This window comes from Semicossyphus pulcher, unplaced genomic scaffold, assembly GCF_022749685.1.
Source record: "Semicossyphus pulcher isolate SPU_LCO1_2020_fin unplaced genomic scaffold, fSemPul1.0.p SCAF_11, whole genome shotgun sequence".
Lineage (NCBI taxonomy): Eukaryota > Metazoa > Chordata > Actinopteri > Labriformes > Labridae > Semicossyphus > Semicossyphus pulcher.
Genome location: NW_027211615.1, coordinates 22042764 through 22062908, shown reverse-complemented (window position 1 = coordinate 22062908; position 20145 = coordinate 22042764). Strand labels below are relative to the sequence as shown.

At 40.8% G+C, this 20145-nt stretch overlaps 1 protein-coding gene across 1 annotated transcript; it reads left to right on the top strand.

The window, feature by feature from the left end:
* The first annotated feature begins 6169 nt into the window (after positions 1-6169).
* Positions 6170-19956, top strand: tdrd6a (tudor domain containing 6a). The gene is made up of 17 exons (XM_069684970.1): positions 6170-12050; positions 12254-12330; positions 12449-12529; positions 12714-12747; positions 12980-13065; positions 14481-14535; positions 14783-14850; positions 14939-15002; positions 15094-15170; positions 16879-16933; positions 17152-17219; positions 18069-18123; positions 18281-18333; positions 18422-18485; positions 18620-18687; positions 19704-19758; positions 19865-19956. Exons 1-17 carry the CDS (start codon positions 6170-6172, stop codon positions 19954-19956), a joined length of 6933 nt encoding a protein of 2310 aa, XP_069541071.1.
* The last annotated feature ends 189 nt before the right edge of the window (positions 19957-20145 follow it).

Here is a 20145-nt window from a genome sequence, read left to right as displayed (position 1 = left end):
TCGCCGGTTGATTCGGTTACTTCTGTGTCGTCGAAGGTGAGTCAGCGGTCAGTCGCCTCGTCCGGATTGTCGTCGGGATGAACGCCGTCACAGGTGTAAATGGTAAATGGTAAATGGACTGTACTTATGCGCTTTTCTAGTCTTTGCGACCACTCAAAGCTGCTTTTACACTACATATCACATTTACCCATTCACACACACATTCACACACTGATGGGCAACTGTCAATCAGATAACACATTCATACCCGTTGGCTATGCCACCGGGAGCAATTTGGGGTTCAGTGTCTTGCCCAAGGACACTTCGACATGTAACCTTCCGATTGAAAGACGACCGACTCTACCACTGAGCCACAGCCGCCCCGTTCCTGGGGATCGTTGCTGCAGACCTGCTCGACTGCAACAACTACTAACATCAGCCTTCCCCATAGTATCATTATTGTTGCTGCTAATGCTAATAGTAGACCTGTTGACTTCAACTGTTACAATTATGATTACCTCAGCCTTTATCATTACTCTGCTTCTCTCGCTAATTTATTTATTTATTTATTTTGCTAATCTTCACCCTAGTCTACCACTATTATTGGCATTGTAACCATAAGTATGTGTCTGTTGTTGTTCATGTAACAAGGACATATGTTGTTGTTGTAACAAGAACATATGTTGTTGTTTCTCTCTCTGCCTGTCTCTATCCTGCATCTCCTTCTATCCCATTTTCGGCCCATCCAGTCGAGGCAGATGGCTGTTCAACATGAGTCTGGTTCTGCTCGAGGTTTCTGCCTGTTAACAGGAAGTTTTTCCTTGCCAATGTGTCGAATTGCTGAGTGCTACTCATGGTGGATTCATGTTGGGCCTCTCTTTAAATAACTTAACAAAGAGTCGGTCTAGACCAGGGGTCCGTTTCACAAAGCAGGTTTATTGAAAACTCTGAGTCTGTTAACCCTGAAATGAGGGAAACTCTGAGTTTTCCGTTTCACAAAGGGAGGTAACTCAAACCAGAGAAAGAGGGGTAACTCTAGCCTGTTTCACAGAGAGAGGTAACTTAAGCTCTCGGTCAGTTACCGTAGTAACAGACTCTATGAACCAAACCTGGTCGGGAGCAGGTTTTCTTCAGGAAACTCAGAGTTTCCTATCTCAGAGTAGATCAACTCAGAGTTCAGGGTTAGACTCAGAGTTTGTTGAACGTGCTTTGTGAAACGGACCACTGCTCTTTCTGTAAAGTGTCTCGAGATAACTCTGGTTATGATTTGGCGCTATACAAATAAAATTTGATTGATTGATTGATTGACGTGAACAGGGTGAAGAGGGTGGTGTCCTATGGTTTTCCTTCACCACACAAACTGGGGCCTATCTTTTGGGGAGATAGAAGAGCTTTTAGTGGACATAGAAGAAGTCAGAAAAGCATAATTCACATATAGTCCAAAATATTATTTCTATCAGTCTTCTGTCTATGCAGCAAATTGGTTTGATCAAAAGCAGTAGGCTAAAATGCATCACTGACAACTTATATGACAGTGTCACTTTTCCATGAATCCTACGTGAATTATTAAATGAGTCAAACATCATAATAACCATAGCAACACTTGTCAACAGTCCAGTCCACAATATAGGCAAAAAACCCTCTGATTTTACAAATCAAATATCATGAGAATATCCATATACCTTTAGAGATGGCAGTTAAGGCAACATGAGCCATAGAAACTGAATATTTTTCATTGAAGTACTCAGTCATCGAGGTAAGGACTGTAATTTAAAAAAAAAAAACCTAATTCCTGCGGCTGAGACTAAATTTCACAGCAGTAGGTCTCCAGCCCATTGAGAAACGATCAGTGCCAACTTTGCAGTTGGTTTGGCAATTATGCAAGACAAAGGAGTAGTTGCATATTGTTCAAGCAATAGTCAGTCTGTTTTCAAAGAAAAATGGGCATCAAAGAATAGCATTGTTACATGCTGTTCTTCAATGACACTAAATCATGCGTCTCCTCTTGTAAATAAATTATTGCTCAATGGATGATTATAAATACTTGAAGTGACGTTTCTACTATAATAATGCACACACAGTGATCAGTTTCCTTTGCTTACATCCTTTGTGTGGAGAGGAAGGTGCCGGTGAAATAACTTTTGGGGCAACACTTTCCTCATCCAGTGTATTTTATTTAAATGGTCAGCAGTCAGAAGCACTCTTGTCTGTCCTGGATAAAGGATAAATTTGTCAGTCTATGAAAGAAAGAAAAACTTTGAGACTACAGCAATCCATGTCTGAGTATGACAGAGAGAAGGACACCATATTAGCCATTTACACATAATTCGCATTTTTATTTATGTTTTACGGAGGTCGGAGAAGGATCAATAGACCAAGGCCTATGTGGTCATATGGGTTGGAATCGGTGTCTATAGTTGGAGTACAAGTTGACTAAGTATTGATGTGCACAGAATATTTCCTATCAGGAAACAGGTTTTTATGTGTCAAGACTTTATCATAAAATATTTGTCTTTTAGTTTGTATTATCTCTAACTTTGGATTTTTTTTATTAACTTTTATACACATACAGTCCATTGTTAGGCTATTTAGAGATACCCATGTTGTTTCTTTTCTTTTTTGTTGTAGTTATATTAAAATAAAAAGAATGTTTATTTGGCGTCTAACTGATCAGCTTGGAGTACAAGAAAAACAAATCCTAACTTTAATTTCGTTTTTAATTGTTCCTTTACTTTTCTGACAGGGCTCAAGAAACACACTTCCGGTACAGGGCTGGGAAAAAAAAGAAAGAAATTACCCTTCAAGGTTTTCGGCACGCGCGTGGTCTTGTTAGTTAGCTAATACTGAAAAAACTAACTTCGGTTTGCTGTGGCGTTTGTTGAATCTGTAACAACGATAACATTTCTTCTTGAGAAGTTAGACGAATCATCTTTCACAACAGTGTTCACCAGAACAGACACACTGGAACTGGATTAAAGTTGGCTAGCAAATTTTTTAAGTTTGGGCGGTTGGAAGACGTTAGCGCCGCCGCGGCTGCGTTGATTTACCAGATTAACGTTGATTCGGGGAACCTGCGCTGCCACCATCGTGAGTGAAAGAAAGACGCAACACTTGAAATAAAACAGGTGAGTTTTAAGTTTGCCAACGGCATTTGAGTCACTTCAACTTGGCTCAACACCTGTAACCTTACCTGATTGATATTCTTTTCATTTAAATGGCTTCGGTGCCGAAGTATGATTTTCGGAAGGTGCTAGTTTCGTAACGTTAGCTTAACTCTCTTAAAAATACGGACTCTGTGTGCATAGGCGTCAAGAGGTTGTACTGCTGCAAAACTGTTAAACTAATCTCTCCTCATCATTTCATTGTTTATTGTAAACATAATTAAATCGATTTATGATCGTGATATCGTTTAAAGTTTAGAGTTAAAACTAAAATGTGTTACGTAGCTTGCTAGTTCAGTGACAGATCATTTATAATGAATACATCTCATCTACGTAGCCGTAATTTCGTTCCTTAAACCTATCCATTTCAAGAAATATCGACAACATATTTCATATTACCATATTACTGTAAGATAGTTTGAAGTAGCAGATTTTTAAGGGCTTTCTCTAAAACGTCATAGGGCTAATTTTCCACGGTATGCGGATAGCACCTAGTGTTATAACTTTCAATTCCGTATGGTTCATCAGGCTAAACATGATTATTTTTTGGGAATTAAAGGAATGTTGAATTAAGCATTCCTTTAGGCTTATTAAATTATTATCTGTATCAACATCTAAATCATTTTTTTATGATGATATGTGAACCCAATAATTCTAGCAAAAGTTCCAATTCTAGTGAAGTTATGCCCAACAAGTAGAGGTCATCTTTTACTAAATGTGATAAAACTATGTGAATAAACAAGCATGGCCTGATTTAAATCTTAGTAGTAGCCTAACCCTGCATGGACACACTAGGTCCCACTAGACAGTATATTTGAAATAGAAATAAATGAATAAATATTAGGGACAAGAATAATATAACTTGTTTAGTACAATAATTATGCAAATAAAATCAGTAATGACCATCCAGAAAGCTGAGAAAACTGTTAATATGTAAACTGAAATAGTGAATTTAATAATTTTGGTTAATCTTTATTAATTTATCACAAGCCTATATGGAGGCACAACAGTGTGTGTGATGTTATGTTAACTAAATGTTAGTTATAACATATTATAGTCAGATTTTACCCCCCAAAGTTGTCTACTTCCACCTTTGATTGCTGCAGTGTGTACTGGCAGCGGGCTAGACTTTGTATCATGTTCATAAAAATCACTACCTCTTAATGTTCACTTGGTTTTTGATGGACAGTGCCAGTGTGAGCATCAGTTTTTTACATGTGCCTTGGTCTCATGATTTCAGATTTCCCACTGCATCTGCTTTCAGCAAGATTTGTGCAAACTCTGTGATCACAGTGAACATCAAAAATCAAAACAGACACAGTGAGTATTTTGGCATATTGCAGCATTTTCCCACCTCAACCAACCACTTTCTGGTGGAAGTTCTGAAAAGCACTTTACAAATTTGTGTACTGGTGTTTTGTAGGAATGTACCATTATTCCTTACATGTGGAAAGTCTCAGTATAACTGTCTCAGTGTTGCGCCTGAAGTGTTGATGTTTACATTTAGCGGAGCGGAGCCACTGCTATCTAACACCATCCACCGTCCACGCCATGCAGGTGCTGATTGAGCACAGATTTTGTGCCAGCAGAGCCTTTCAGAACAGACAGAGGGAGACATGATAAATGTGCATCAGACAGCATGCTTATTAATGTTTCCTCATTTCACTTTCTGAAAAATGCATCTTTCTTTACTTGTTGTGTTATCCATATCTTCTGTCGATCATTTGATGGGAAAAGTTAGGGAGTGGAGACGTGTGTTGCTTGGTAACAGTCACTCCTGTGAACTGTAGTCAGGAGTCCCTGTTTACAGTGACAGAGAGAGTGATCGCTGTCTCATGCAGGACTTCTCCGCAGGTTGAAAGTGCAACATTAGGCGTATCGTATATTCATCTTTGGGCAAAATGATTGTAGGGACAATTCATTAATTACCCTATTCTACGCCCTTGATTTAGCCTGCCTATCAACTGTTTTTAAGCTAAATAAATGCAGATATTATTTGACCGTAATTTCACCCGGAACATTGAAATGTTGCAGGACACGAGACTGGCACAGATTTTTTAACGGAAACCCTGCCGTCAGCGATCACTGATATCTCCGTAGTAGTAAACAAGTCCGGGCATGTCTCCCTCACTGCCGTGATTTGGGGGGATGCGCTGAGTCGTGCTGTGTTCAGGAGCGCTCAGAAACAGGATTTATTAATCGATATTGAGTAATTCAAATGAGAATTGACTCGAATCGGAAAATCTTTTTTTTTTTTAAACCCAGCCCTAGTGCTGCAGTGTAATGGTCATATTGCAGAACGTGAAATGTTAAGTAAGGAAAATTAACTAAAACTAAATGCTACAAATATTTTGCAGTTTGATCCAAAAGGAAAACTTGCAGGGTTGTTCTTTAAAGCTCCTGTGAGGAGTTTTTGGTTGGTTATTAAAAAGACTTAAAATAATACTGATGCCTCTATATGACCTAATAAAGCAACTCTTCCACAGAAAAGAGTGATATGTTTGACTGTTCAATGATAAAAAATGAGCTTGAGGTAAATGTTACAAGAGTAATACTGTAATCTTATCATGAAAATTGGTCTGCAGACGTTTCTAAAAACAAACAAAAATAATAATTTCTTGAAATAACATGACTCCAAAACTTGTAGAAGTAAAATTCGTACTTTAGATAAGATAGATTTTTGATGCATCTTTGAAATTCTGTTGAGAACTCCATGAAAGTAAAATTTGTATGTGAATAAAATGACGCATCTAATGATTAAATTTAAAGAAATAACTAGAGTCCCTTAATGCTTGCTTTCTACGAAGTAATTGTTCTAAAAAGTAATTTCTATCTGCAATTTTACCTAAGTTCAAACGCTTCAGATACTTTTAGCAGTGCACCTAACCCACTGAATCATAAACCAAACGTAAAACATTGTTTATGTTGTGTTTAAATGTGTGTTTTTGTTCTATGTTGTGTGTTTGTTTTTCAGAGCAAGAGCAAGAGCTGACAGATGATGGGTAGCTTGTGGTTATGAAATTGCCAATATGACTTCAATTATTGGACTCCCAACCAGAGGATCAGATGTAACAATTCTCATAACCAAGGTCCACTTGCATCCCCTTTGTATGCTTGTGGAGTTTTGGGGAAAATTTAGCCAGGAGAGGACAGCAGACTATAAGAACCTGGCTAAAGACATTCAGTCCCCTGGAAACGTATTTCAAGAGTTTGAAGGAAATTCTGGCGACCAGTGCTTGGTTCAGATTGAGGGAACTTGGTATAGGTCCCGCATTGTCTCAAGAAATGGCTCGAAATACAGTGTTTTCCTCATTGACAAAGGGATTACATTTAACACCTCGTCTAGTAAGCTTGCATGGGGTAAGAAGAAGAACTTTCACCTGCCACCTGAAGTGGAATTTTGTGTGCTAGCCAATGTGTTACCACTCTCGCCTGAAAACAGATGGTCTCCAGTGGCTCTTGAATTTCTAAAATCTCTCTCTGGGAAGTCTGTGAAGGCAGAAGTGCAAGATTTACTTTTGCCGCACAGAACATTTCTACTGCACATTCCTTGCATATCCAAACAAATGTATGAAATGGGAATTGCAAAAAAGCTGTCTCCCGACATGTTCCAGGACTTTGTCCTTCTGTCGCAGCAGTCCCAAAGTGGAGCTGAAGTGCCTCCAGGAACTGGGGTGACTTATAAAGCAGAAGGTGAGAGATTGCACAAACAAGAGCTCTTCCTGTACCCAGAACTGCAAGCAGGAACTGTGGAGACAGTCATAGTCACGGATGTGACAAATCCGCAAAGGATTTTTTGCCAGTTGAAGGTGTTTTCTCAAGAGTTGAATAAACTCTCAGAACAAATCACACAGCGTTATGAGGGAAGAATGACCAATTGCCTTATAGGTCCAGAAATGGTCGGGTTTCCATGTGCGGCAAGAGGAAGCGATAGCAGGTGGTACCGCTCTGTTCTACAACAGGTATTCCCAAACAACCAATGGGTAGAAGTGTTGAATGTTGACTATGGAACAAAACAGTTTGTTCATGTAGAGAATGTAAGACCACTGGCTACAGAGTTCTTCAGGATGCCTGTAGTGACTTACATCTGCTCCCTCCATGGAATCATTGACAAAGGGGTTGGTTGGACAACAAGCCAGATTGACTATCTAAGGAGCCTTCTTCTGCACAAGACAGTGATTGCCAAATTTGACTATCAAAGCATCTCTGAGGGTGTTCACTATGTTACACTTTATGGGAATGAAAACTCAAACATTAACAACTTGTTTGTTTCACATATGAGCTGTTCACTGGAGAGTGAAAAAACACTTGGAGATTATGCCCTCCGTAGCACTGCATACAGGCCCAAACGTCCATTTCAGCAAGAAGGAGAGCAAAGAAAGATGTTGGAGAAAGAAGAAAGGAAAGCAGTTGTAGAGAAATTGCCAGCGGAAGACCTCTCTCTCAACTCCTCACATGTGGCAGTTGTTCAGCACGTATCTGACCCATCAAAGTTCTGGATCCAAACTCAGAACTATGCAAATGAGTTGGATGAACTGATGGATCGTATCTACCATTTGTACAAAGATCCAGTAAATAAAGATGTGGTGAGAAATCCTACTGTTGGACTGTACTGTGCTTCTAAGGCAGAAGATGGGGACTTCTACAGAGCAACTGTGGCTGAAGTTGGTGAGACCAAAATCAAGGTGTTTTTTGTTGATTATGGAAACACCGAAGTAGTTGACAGGAGTAACCTCAGGACACTTCCTGATGAGTTCAAAAAGCTGCCATGTCTTGCACTGAAATGCACCCTGGCTGGAATCAGGCCAAAAGATGAGAAATGGAGTCAAAGTGCCTGTGAGTTTTTCATCAAAGCAATCAAAGACAAAATGTTGAATGTACATGTAACAGCAAAATATGATGAGGGCTATGTTGTCCAACTAGCAGATCCTGAAGCACAGGAAGAAAGAGATCTCGCTGTACTGATGTGTAGTTCTGGCCTTGCTGAAAGGGCTGAGACAAAGAGAAAACCCAAAGCCAAAATTACCATGGAAACTGCTATTCCGCCCACCACACAGCTTCCAGATGCCAGACTCTCAGGTGTACACAACAACAATGGAATGCCTTTCCAGACCGGAAACGCCATAGGTCTCGCTGGAAATCAAAAAACTCCTACATTTAAGGAGTACATGTTTTCTACCGGAAGTGTCCTTGATGTCGGTGTGTCCTACATGGAAAGCCCAAATGACTTCTGGTGCCAGCTAGTACAAAATGCAGGACTCCTGAAACTGCTCATGCGTGACATACAGGCTTACTATGCAGGCAGCGGGTTTCATCCTCCTGTAGAAACCGCTTGTGTTGCTCGCCACCCTGAAAACAGAATGTGGTACAGGGCCCTTATAATTCACAAACATGAAACGCCTCATGTGGATGTCTTGTTTGTTGACTACGGCCAGACAGAAACTGTCTCCCTCTATGACCTGAGGAGGATCTGCCCACAGTTTCTCACTCTGCAAGGCCAAGCTTTTCGATGCAGTCTGTTAAACCCTGTTGACCCCACGTCTGCTACAAATGAGTGGAATGAAGACGCAACAGCAAGGTTCCACAGCTTTGTGGAAACTGCTGCATCCAACTTTGTGATCTTGAAGTGCACCATCTATGCTGTCATGTACAGTGAGCAGAAGATTGTTTTCAACATTGTGGATCTAGAAACTCCATTTGAAAGTGTCTCTACTAGTATGGTCAATCTTCTTAAAAGTGCTCCTCCCAAGAAAGCCATTGGGCCATCTTTCTGTCTGAACACTTACTATTACTCAACACACAACGTCAAAACTGGAACCGAGGAACAGGTCACTGTGACATGTGTGAACAATGTCGGTCAGTTCTACTGCCAGCTTGAGAGGAATGCTGATGTGATAAAAGATCTGAAGCTAAAAGTAAGCAGTCTCTGTCATCAGCTTGAGAATGTAAAGCTCCCAACAGTCTTTGGAACTCTGTGCTTTGCAAAGTACACTGATGGACAGTGGTACAGAGGACAAATAAAGGCCACAAAGCCAGCGATTCGTGTTCATTTTGTTGATTATGGTGACACTATTGTGGTGGAAAAATCTGACTTGCTTCCAGTTCCCAGAGAGGCTAATGACATAATGTCTGTGCCTGTGCAAGCACTTGTGTGCTGTCTCTCTGATGTCCCTGCAGATGTTTCCAATGAGATGAACAAGTGGTTTGAGACAAGTGTGACAGAATGTAAATTCCGAGCACTTGTAGTGGCTCGAGAGCCTGATGGTAAACTGCAGGTTGAGCTGTATCATGGGAATACTCAGATTAATTCAAAAATCAAGAAAATGTTTCGGATTGAGATGCATTCAGAAGAGATGGTTGTCCACCAGGGTTGGAGAGCGCTTGACACTTCAGTGAATCATACACAGAAGAGTCTAAAATCTGTCCCAAAACAAGTTGAAGACATTGATACTACAACCACCAGGAACAATCTCTCAGCCTCAAAGCCAGCACTCAACCTGAGGGATGGCGAAAAGAATCTGCAGACTGAGCCTAAGCCTTCTCGCAATCTTTGTGAAAATGGTCAGAAGGTCAAAGCTGCTCCATTAAAACTGTACCAACCTCCACACAAAATGAAGGCATGTGAAAGGACACAGAGTAACACAAGAAATGGTTTTCAGCCAACATCTGCCAACATCAAGCCAACAAAAGCGAGTCTTCCTGCAGAAACTAAACAACTTGTCAAGTCCACATCACCAGCCACAGAATCTCAAAAGGGAAGCAATGTTGAGAAAGTACCTAAACTTGAAGACCTGCCCTCAAAATCTATCGCACCAGGTATAGAAGAAGAAGTTTATGTCTCACACTGCAACAGCCCATTGAGTTTCTATGTGCAACTTCTCAGAGAGGAGGATGAAATATTCTCCCTAGTGGAAAAGCTTAATGATCCCCAATCTATCCCCGAAACAGAGTACATCAAAGACGTGCATCCAGGTGACCTTGTTCAAGCAGAGTTCGCAGAGGACTCTTCATGGTACCGAGCCGTTGTAAGAGAGATTCACAGTAATTCAAAGGCTCTTGTAGAGTTTGTTGATTTTGGAAACACAGCAATTGTGCCAGTTTCTAAGATACGCAGAACACCCAAGTCTTTCTTGCAACTTCCATTGTACAGCACACACTGTATGCTGAACAATGCTGCAACTCTTGACGAAGAGAAAGTGCTTGATCCAGAAGTGGTGTCAGCTTTCAAAGAAGACATCGGTGGTAATGGAGAAAAGGTGCTCAAATGCAAATTTATCAAAAATTCAGGGTCTGTGTGGGGAGTGAGTCTTGAAAACAGTGGTATGAATCTCGTGTGTAAAATTCCTTCTATACGTGTAGCTGATGGTTCTGAAATTACTTCAGACAAACTCGAAAAAGTCGAGGAAAAACCTGCCCAGAACTCTGAAGACAGCCAAGTGCCAGGGAACTCGCAAGTGAAGTCCTTTTCTCTTTGTTACCCCCAACAAGATTTTTCAGAGGGGCAAAAGTTGGAGGTCTACATCACAACTACAAATGATGCTCAGACATTTTGGTGTCAGCCTGCAGACTCGGAAGAGCTCGAGAAGATAACATTAGGTGTTGCAGAAGTTGGGAATACAGTTGACCACAAACATAATGACCCAGGCTCTCTTTCCCCCGGCAGCCCATGTGTTGCTCTTTTTTCAGATGATCGTCTTTGGTACCGCGCAGAGGTCATCAACAAAGACGGAGACGACCTGTTTGTTTTCTTTGTGGATTATGGAAACAACTCCAAAGTCAGAGTGACAGATGTGAGGGAAATACCCCGCAACCTGATTGAAAATCCTCCACAGGCATTTTTGTGCGAGCTTGAAGGCTTTAATGCTTCAAATGGATCCTGGGAAAGCGGTGCAGTAGATGAGCTGTCAGCACTTACATTAGACAAAACATTACAGCTGACTGTCACTCGAGTAACAAGGGAAGAAGGAAAAATCAAATGCCTTGTTCAGATAGAATGTGAGGGCCGGGTGATAAATGAGGCACTGAGAACCTGGTGGAGGAGCTCCATGACAGAAAACAAACCTGCTGCAGTTGAACTAACCACTTCATACAAAACATCACTGCAACATGACCGAAGTTTGGAAGAGATTGCACCACCTGACGACCAACTCAAATACCAAAACCCAGAAATGGATGCTTCTGTTGCTAGTTTTCTCCCTCCAAAAGACCACAGTGACAGCCAAAGTGTTGAATCGCCTGCTGACAGTCACACAGCAGATGATGTACAAAGACTAGCAAAAAGCTCTGAAGATTCTGTTCATTCAGAGTCTTTTTTGGAGTCCCCCGAGGAAGAGAAGGATCAGATTTTGTCAGAAGGCAATATGACCACTGAACCTCTGATACTAAAAATGACGGAGAGCCTAAGAGAACCTGTCTCCAATGAAGGGGTGAACATTGTCCCTACTATGATGTTGTCTCAAACCAAATCCAAAGACATTTTACCATGTGATGGTGGCATAGATAAAACCATGTTACCTCCTGAATGCAACAAATGCACTGAAGAGGAGGTTGCTTCAGTAATGGACACTAATGCGCCTGATGACTTCAATTCTCCCTCGGAAGAGAACCCTGAAGAGGCCATAGATTTAGTGATCACAATGACTCACTTGGAATCTCTGCCTGGAGAGGTATATACCTACTGCATTGATAGCCGCTTAAATGAAACCATGTTAACTCTTGAAATTGACAAAGGCCTTAAAGAAAAGGATGCTTCAATGATGGACACTATCGGGCCAGATGACTCAAGTTCTCAGTTGGATGAGAACCCTAAAGGGACTACTGATGAGTTGGGGATCATGACTACTGACTTGGAGGCTTTGCCTGGAAAAGTTCACACCTGCAGCATGGAAAGCAGCTTTGACATGATTTCTGGTAAGCAATGATTTCTCCTTAATCTGTCTTTCTGATAAGTGAACAATACAGTGCATCCCATTAAAAGTTTATATAAATCATGTTTATTGTAGAAAGTATTACAGAAAAAAATGTATTCTGCTCTGGCTTGTAAAGTTGCATTAACAGTGATTGGATCAAGTTAATACTTGTGCATTTTTTGTATTTTCTTTTTGCAATTCCAGATCCAACTGAGGAAAAGGAGGACAGAGAGGTTTCTATTACAAGGGATAATTCTATCACCAGTACAACAGTGAAAATGGTAAATTGTGTAACAATGCTAGTAAAGACATGTACTGTTTATATGAGACGCATGACAACGACTAAAGTAAATATGGGTAGATGAACTTGATAAAATCTGATTTGGTGTTCTTGTAAAGGTTCCCCGTGAGGTCATACGGCCCAGTGAAAGCCTCGATCTGTTGGGGATCATTAACAACACTTCTGAAGACTTAAAGCAGGTAAACAGTTGTATGGGAATGTTCCTCATTACATTCAAAGGACATTATCTAATTAGGTCTTAAGGTGCTCAATGTTTTAACAAAGACACTCGGGTAAATGTATTGAAAAGAATTACCTGCAAGGGCATTATTCATTTTAATTTTTTTGGTTTTATTTCTGTGTTTTGTCACCTTTCAGATTCAGACTGATGTACAGCTGCCTTCCTGTGTGGTTCCTGTGTTTGGTAAGTGACTCCTTAGGTAACCATGCCACAGTTTATTTTCAGGGCAAGCCATCACATTAGCCTACAACACAAATCCAACACAAAGCATCTTGCTTTATAGATAATAGAAAAAGATCAGTATATGCACATAACAAAAGACAGCATTTCAAGTGAAAATACATGTTATAATGTTCCAGTTTGTCATAGAATGAGTGCATTTGATGACATAATGTAAATGTGATTGCCTTTATGGATGCTTATACAGAGCAGGGAGTTGAAGCTGAAGACGATGTCCCAAAGGAAGAGGTGTCATGTGTTACCACACATGTTAAGGTAATGTTTTGGAGCAAAAACCTCTTTGATTATTTACCATAAAGATAAATAATTTGTCCCACAGGATTTTGTGAGACTATGGTGGGTGGACGCCGAACTCTCTTGGGGGGGGGTCTGGGGCATGGTGCACTTTGAGAGGCTAGAAATGTGTGCTCTTCTAAACAAATTGGATGTATAGATATGAATGGTGATGACATAGCAAACGAGACAGCGCAGTTCTCAAATGGCCAAAACACAAACTCAAACAATTCTAATAATAATTATCAATGATACCTTCTGCAGTAACATTACCCCGTTGCTGTCGTACATTGATAATGATTAAATTGTGTTTGGACTCGAGGATAACCGTAACGTTAGTTAACATTACTTTGTTAACGATACTTACTGGGGCTGCGCGATATTGGGAAAAAGTGACATTGCTACAACTTTTTGTTTTGCATTATATATTGCGATATAAAATAATTAGGAAATTATACCAGATAAATGCATTGTGTTTTTATGTCCATACAATTAACAGTCATACTTTTTTATTTTTTGGGACTTTTAAGTCAATTTACCGAACGAAACGACACCCCCACCCCACCTATTTTTATCACAGTTGGTTCAGCGACTGACACTCCCATGAAAAAGTACAGGGCACAGGTGGAGGGACAACTTTCTTTATAAAATATATACAAATATACTTGTGGGCTGCAGTTGCGTTACTTAAATGGTATGCCATCCACCATTTCTAATTTAAATGTATATTTATTAGCATGATGGGCCCGATGATGGTAGCTTTTGGAAACAAAATCTCACTGTACTTCCCACTTAGTTCCGCTTCGTTACCAGCCTGTATCTGTAACCACAGCATTAACGAGCACCGGGACGAGGTACCGCTGATAACGGCACGCACTCCAAAGTCGACACACGTTACCGAAAGCCTGCCTCAAAAGCAAGCCTGATCATCCCACTGACATTATTCGTGACAGCAGAAGCGCAGCTTGCTTGTTTACAGTTTACAGACAGGTGACACACAGCACAGACTCTGCAGCTCTTCATCAGTTCACTATGTGCTAAGATGAAGAGCTGCACTAATGTGATGTCAGGCAGACTTTTGTTGTAGATTAGTGATTGAAAACGAGAAAATGGCCAGTACTCCTTTTGCACCAAGCACCAATAAAGTAGCAGCTCTACTTATTTCAGTTAATTTGATTTACAATTGCATGTCCTGCAATGTGACTATTGCACGTGCGCACTTAAGAGCTCAAGTGTAAAAATATTTTCTGTTCATTATGAAATTGCAGCGGGACAAATTAGACTATGGTGGGCTGCCTCAGGATAGTAACTCTGGATAGATTTACATTACATCATTGACATAGTGCTGCTGTAGATACATTTCTCATTTTAATAATAGATAATCTGTTCTGTTTCAGAATGTCCTGATGACTGCAGTGGAGACCATGGCTGAACACAAGGACACATATTTTGGTATATCATCTCAGAATATTTTATTTGCCGAATTGAAATGTTGGTTTAAACGTCTTTCAGTCTTTATTTTTACTTTGCACCCATGTGTACTCATTGTTTGTATAATCAAAATGGGGAAAAAAAAGCTAACTTGAGCCCTGTCTTAATGAAGAGTTAAGCAACTGATGCAAATGTATGATGATACTTTTCAATAAGAAAAGAAGCACTCATTGGTGGAGTCTCTCAGCATCTGTTTTTGTGTCTGCAGACCTTCTAGCGGACACTGACAAAGATGATAGTGTGAGACACGCCTGCGTGGCTTCCTCTCAAGTTTTGGTAATGGTTTGAACCCACACAATACTAAAATCAGCTTGCAGAACCTTTCCCATTTGATGTGTGAATTTTTGGCTTTATTGCTGCTCAGGATGATGGGGTTGAAGACGTGACCTGTTCTGTTGAAGAGGCTTGTTTGACAGATGTCTGCACAGGTATAGCAAACAGTGTGCCAGGAATGCAGCATGCTTACCATAAGACTTTCATCAATCTTACCACAATTTTCTTTTTACCTTTGCACTTCAGATCCAAATGAGCCAAGTGACAGAGAAGTTACCAGTGCAAGAGACACTTCTCTGAGCTGTGTGACAGCAGAGGAAATGGTAAATTTCACCACTTTGAGTTTCCCAATGTAAGGTACATACATCTGCAGTGTGTTATACTGAGCTTCAGGCTTTGTGGTGTAGTTGCATAATGCAGCATTATAACAAGAGAGTCATGATATAGACCATATGGTATATGCTCTATCGGCTTCATCAACCTAGATGAAAGATTGCCAACAGTGAAGCTCAAAACTTCCTGTAGATTTTTCACATTAAAAGCATGACCAAAAACACAAGGAAGGCTGAAATACTTCGCCCCTGGAAAAAGCCACTGTCAGTCAAAGCTGGTGTTCTCTATAATCAGTAGAAGCAATAATATTTTAAATTGGCCTTAGCTGTTGAGAAAGTTGTACAAACAGCTCGTGGTTTCACCCATTCTACATTGCTACAACACCCAGCGTGCATTGCGCCCCTCCCTCTGAAAGGAACGGCCCAGCCAGGGCGTGGTTACAACGGGAAGTTATAGGTCTGTGTGAAAAGTCTACCTGTTTGTTATGTTTGTTCTTTCGACCAGAACAGCAGGTAATTCACTCGTCTCAAGGTCCGATTCACATAGCACATTGCCCTGATGATATTCAAGCTCAAACATGCCCGTGCAGTTTGCTCTTGTTTTGTGTCTGATTGTGGGGAGAAGCTGTCTGCACCTCCACTCTCTGCTGCGTGGTGCTGCGCTCTCAGCTGAGCGCACACTGACAGACCTCAACTGCAGGCACTGATCGATATTGTCAGAGTGTGCCCATGTGCTGAGGTTGAGCCTCACACAGCCCCGGACTGGTCTCCCGATTATACTAATAATGACAATATATTATTAACAGATAGTTTTTACAGACGAATACATTTTTTGATCACACAAAAGGTGGAATTGTCGTCATGATTACTGGAAACTCTGAGCCTGACAGCCTTTATAATACTGCGCCGCAGCTCCCACCAACTGCTGGTGCTGTTAGCGCTTGTGTTTGCGAATTAGGTGCTTTTTACTGCGAGCCTCATTTGCATATACAAGAGATAAATTTGCCTCGAATGTTTGTGCATATTTCAATGAGTCATGTTATGCAAACGACTCCAGAGATCAGAGACGCGGTTTGCTCTGCAGCGCACTTTGGACTTTGGCAATTAAACCCTCTGCGTGTGCTTGGAGTGTGAGGCAGTCTTTTTGTCATGAGCAAGAGACGCTGGAGTGAAATACTCCCCTTTTCCAGTCAGGGACAGTGATTGCGGCAGGCGATCAAAGGGGGCGGGCCTCCTGGATTGAGCAAGTGTAGTTTAGCAAGCTCCCTGGCCTCCGCCAGATGACGCGTTTTATGTAGTCTGGCGGAGGTTTTCTAGAGAAGCGGATAGCGTCCTCCAAAGGCACAGAGCGAAATTGCGTTTTTGTTTTTCCATAATGGCATCAGCTCCTCATTATAGCATGATAGGAATGAGGTTGAAAGTCGGTGAATTTCCTGGAATCTGGAATGATGAAGTAAAAGGACTTGAATACTTTTTATGAATAAAAACTTAATTTATAAAGGCAACGGGTGAACATTAAGAAGTAGTAGGTAGTAGAAATAGTATATTATACAAGCCTGTTTTAAATAAAGGCCTGGTTCTCCTTGCCATTGTGCTAACACTACAGTATGTAAATATTTGATTAAACAATCTGATTAATTGGATTTATTGAATTGGATTTTCCTGAAATAGTATTTGTCTTTAATTAAATTTCTCATAGGTCCAAAGTGAATCACTGCTTCCTTGTAGCGAGCTTCATAATGAACCATCAATTGGTGAGTAACTTCTAATACAACCTACATAACACTGCACATCATAACATGATGCAACAAAAAATACTGCAGGCTTGGGTTACAAAGGGTACTTTAATATAAATATCCAACTACAAAGCTGCTCATTGTCCTAACAGTTGTGCTTTTTGTGTCTTGTTCTCATGTTGTGCACTGTGTGATGATGTGCTCTGATGTGATTTGGTGTGTGATTATCTTAGCAGAAGCTTCCTCAAAGCATGAAATAGAAGTTGGAGACATTTCCCGACAGGACGAAGCCTTGTTTAACAAGGTAAGGTAGAACCCAATATGTGTCAAATGAGAAAAATATTGACAACTGTTTGCACCAACCATAGACTGTATAAAAAGATGGACGACATGACAGCTCCCTAAAAGTGAAGCCAAAACCTCTCTATCGCCCCCTGCTGACTGGCTGCAGTATAGGTCATAAAGCCCGCCTCCTCCATGTTAACAGATGGGACATGAGTCAAACTATAAAATAAAAATACACGTCAAATACATTTTTCTCAAACATGGTTTCTGTCATTATAGTTAGTTCTTATCATGCTGATTTACGTCCAAGTGTTCATTTTTCTGACAAGTTTATTTTTAATTAGTAATTTGATGCTGTAAAAAGGATGATTGACAGCTCTGACCAATAACCTCTTGAAGCCAATCTGTTCCTGATTAGCAGAGTAGAGGACGAACGGCGAGAGGAAACATAACAAAAACAATCATTACAGTCATTGAAGTTTACATATCTGTGAACGTTAACCTCAGACCAACACAAGAAGCTGTTCTGCTGTTAAACATGCCGGCGTGCGGGATCCTTGCTGTTTTTTCGGTAAGTGTGTTTTTTGGTTAGCAGAACTGGCTATGGCCGCTCCACCCGCCGGTCTCTGCGCCGCAGTCTCTGGCTCCAAATGACGTCACCATCGCAAGATGGCAGCGCCTCTCACAGGGGCTATTTTGGCATCAATTTCGTACAATGACAGCAGATGGAGACGTGTAGTCATCTATATATACAGTCATTGGCACCAAGCTTAAGTTCCAACAGAAATTTAGATTTTGTTTTAAATATTTATTTTAATTGTCTGTGTTACAAAGCACTTCAGGTTATTGGTGATGTGTTCCATTTCAGAACAACTCGATGACTGAAGAGGAGACCAGCGCTCTTTATGAGGATAGAGTCTCTGGTTTGTTTGCATCATCTGGATTGTTTGGATATGACATTTTAATCGAACACTTCTTGGGTTTTTCAACACTTCTGTTTGCATACTTTATAGAATATTTTACTTTTGGTGACTGTGGATTTAAATTATTGCAACAGGACTTTTGTGTTTGTGTTTGCAGCTCTGCAGTCTGACTCTCAGCCACAAGTCTGCACAGTCCCCTGTGAAGATATGGTGAGAGATCAATGAAGACAATTCGAAAATTACACGGCAAAATGTCCAACACTGACAAGTGACTGGAGCCTTTGTTGCTTTTTTTTAGAATAACCTGGTTGAAGAGGTGACCTGTCTTGTTGCGGAGATCTGTCTGACAGACGTCTGCAGAGGTATCAGACTTAACAAAGTGTGCCAGCTGTGCACCACACCACCACTTTATGCCTCAAATAGATTTAGACTGCGGAAAGAGACCAGAGTCTGTTGGTTTTAAGCTTAATTACACTGATTCCTTCTTGGTTTTCAGATCCACAGCAAGAAACTGAAACGGATGAGAATGAGCAGCTGGTGCCTACACCCCCCGAACAGAAAGAGGTAACTGTTTACATACCGGGAAGAAGAAGTTGCATTTATTTGCAGAGAATTCCAAAGGGTCGATTTCCAAATGTGCACAGACAACTTAGTTGCTCATACTCGTAACTTATACAGAAGAGAACGTAAAATGGCAATTGAGCTTATAAACACTTGTTTACGGTTTACTACTTTATTTTGCATCCAGTGGGGCTCCCTCTGCTGGCCATTACAAAGAATTCATGTTTAAGGCACTTTCTCATTGGTATCACTTTTGAAACTAATTAAAAAGTGGATGTAGCCTGAGTGTATGTCGCTGTAGACTTGCTGCCATTACACAGTATTCATTAGGCACTCAGGATGTGTGCACAACGCTTCGGCATAGTTACTTCAGACTCTGTAGGCTCTCAAGTTCCCCAATATAAGAGGAATTCAGTCTGAGCTGACATGGCCAGCCGTGCAGGAGGTTTCAAGCTTATTAACTAACTCCATTTATGCCTTACCTCCACATTACACCTCACTGCAACACCTGAGAATTTGTGATTCATCAAATTGACATTAGATATTTTGGTAATAGCTGTGTAAAGATTTGAAACAACTAACTGAAACTCCTTGACATAGTCAAGAATGGAAAAAGTAGAAGTTTTAAAATTGTTATCAAACTGACGGGAGATTTAACAAAGCTGCTCTGTAACAGTTCAGTTCCAACCTCAGAAAGATAATGACCTCAGAGGGGCTGGGGCAGCGTCTCTTCAAGGTGATTTTAATCCCCATTTCAACAGATGTGACACCAGTTTCTCTGTCTTTATCATGGCCTCCTCTCCTTTAAAAGCACCTTATCCATATGAGCTAAGGTCCTTTCCCAAACCACCCCCTCCATCTTCTCCCTACGCACTTTCCCTCCGTTTGCACGCTCGTGTGGAGTGCCGTCCAAAACCTCTGACTGTGGATTAGGAGTGAGTTGTTAAAGCCTCCACCAGCGAGTCTGCACCGATGCTGATGGTGGTTGTTAAAGCTTTTAATTTCTTGCCGATTTCCAGGATTTCGACGATGGTGTGCTTGAAAAAGAATCGTCGTTTTCCGATGACAGCTTTGGTAAGTGAACACTTTCTCTGGCTTACATTCCCTTTTGTCTTGTTTCCTATTTGCCTTGTTTCCTATGCAATTAAATAACCTAATATTAACCTAATTCCTTTCTTAGAGGAACAGCTGTCAAAGATAACTCATCTCTCTCTGATGATCAACGACTGTTCTGCTGATGTTCTGCCTGTTGAGCGGCAGTCGGAGGAGTAACAACCTTCTGTTTCCTTCATGTGTCTTTATCAGACACTTTTGCTTTAAGTTGTATGAAACAGATTCAAGTTCTTTCTTCTTTGTGTTTGTTGCCCAATGGCAGTCTTGATTTCTTTGATTGGCCTGCCGGGTCATCTTTATCCTTTTGCCCGTTGGCTTATTTCATTGTTCTGCCTTTGTACAAAAATA

Coding starts and splice junctions, on each gene's coding strand:
- tdrd6a (XM_069684970.1), top strand. CDS start 6,170: ATGACTTCAATTATTGGACTCCCAACCAGAGGATCAGATGTAACAATT. Junction 17,220..18,068: donor ACGAAGCCTTGTTTAACAAG/GTAAGGTAGAAC, acceptor GTTCCATTTCAG/AACAACTCGATGACTGAAGA. Junction 19,759..19,864: donor GTTTTCCGATGACAGCTTTG/GTAAGTGAACAC, acceptor TTCCTTTCTTAG/AGGAACAGCTGTCAAAGATA.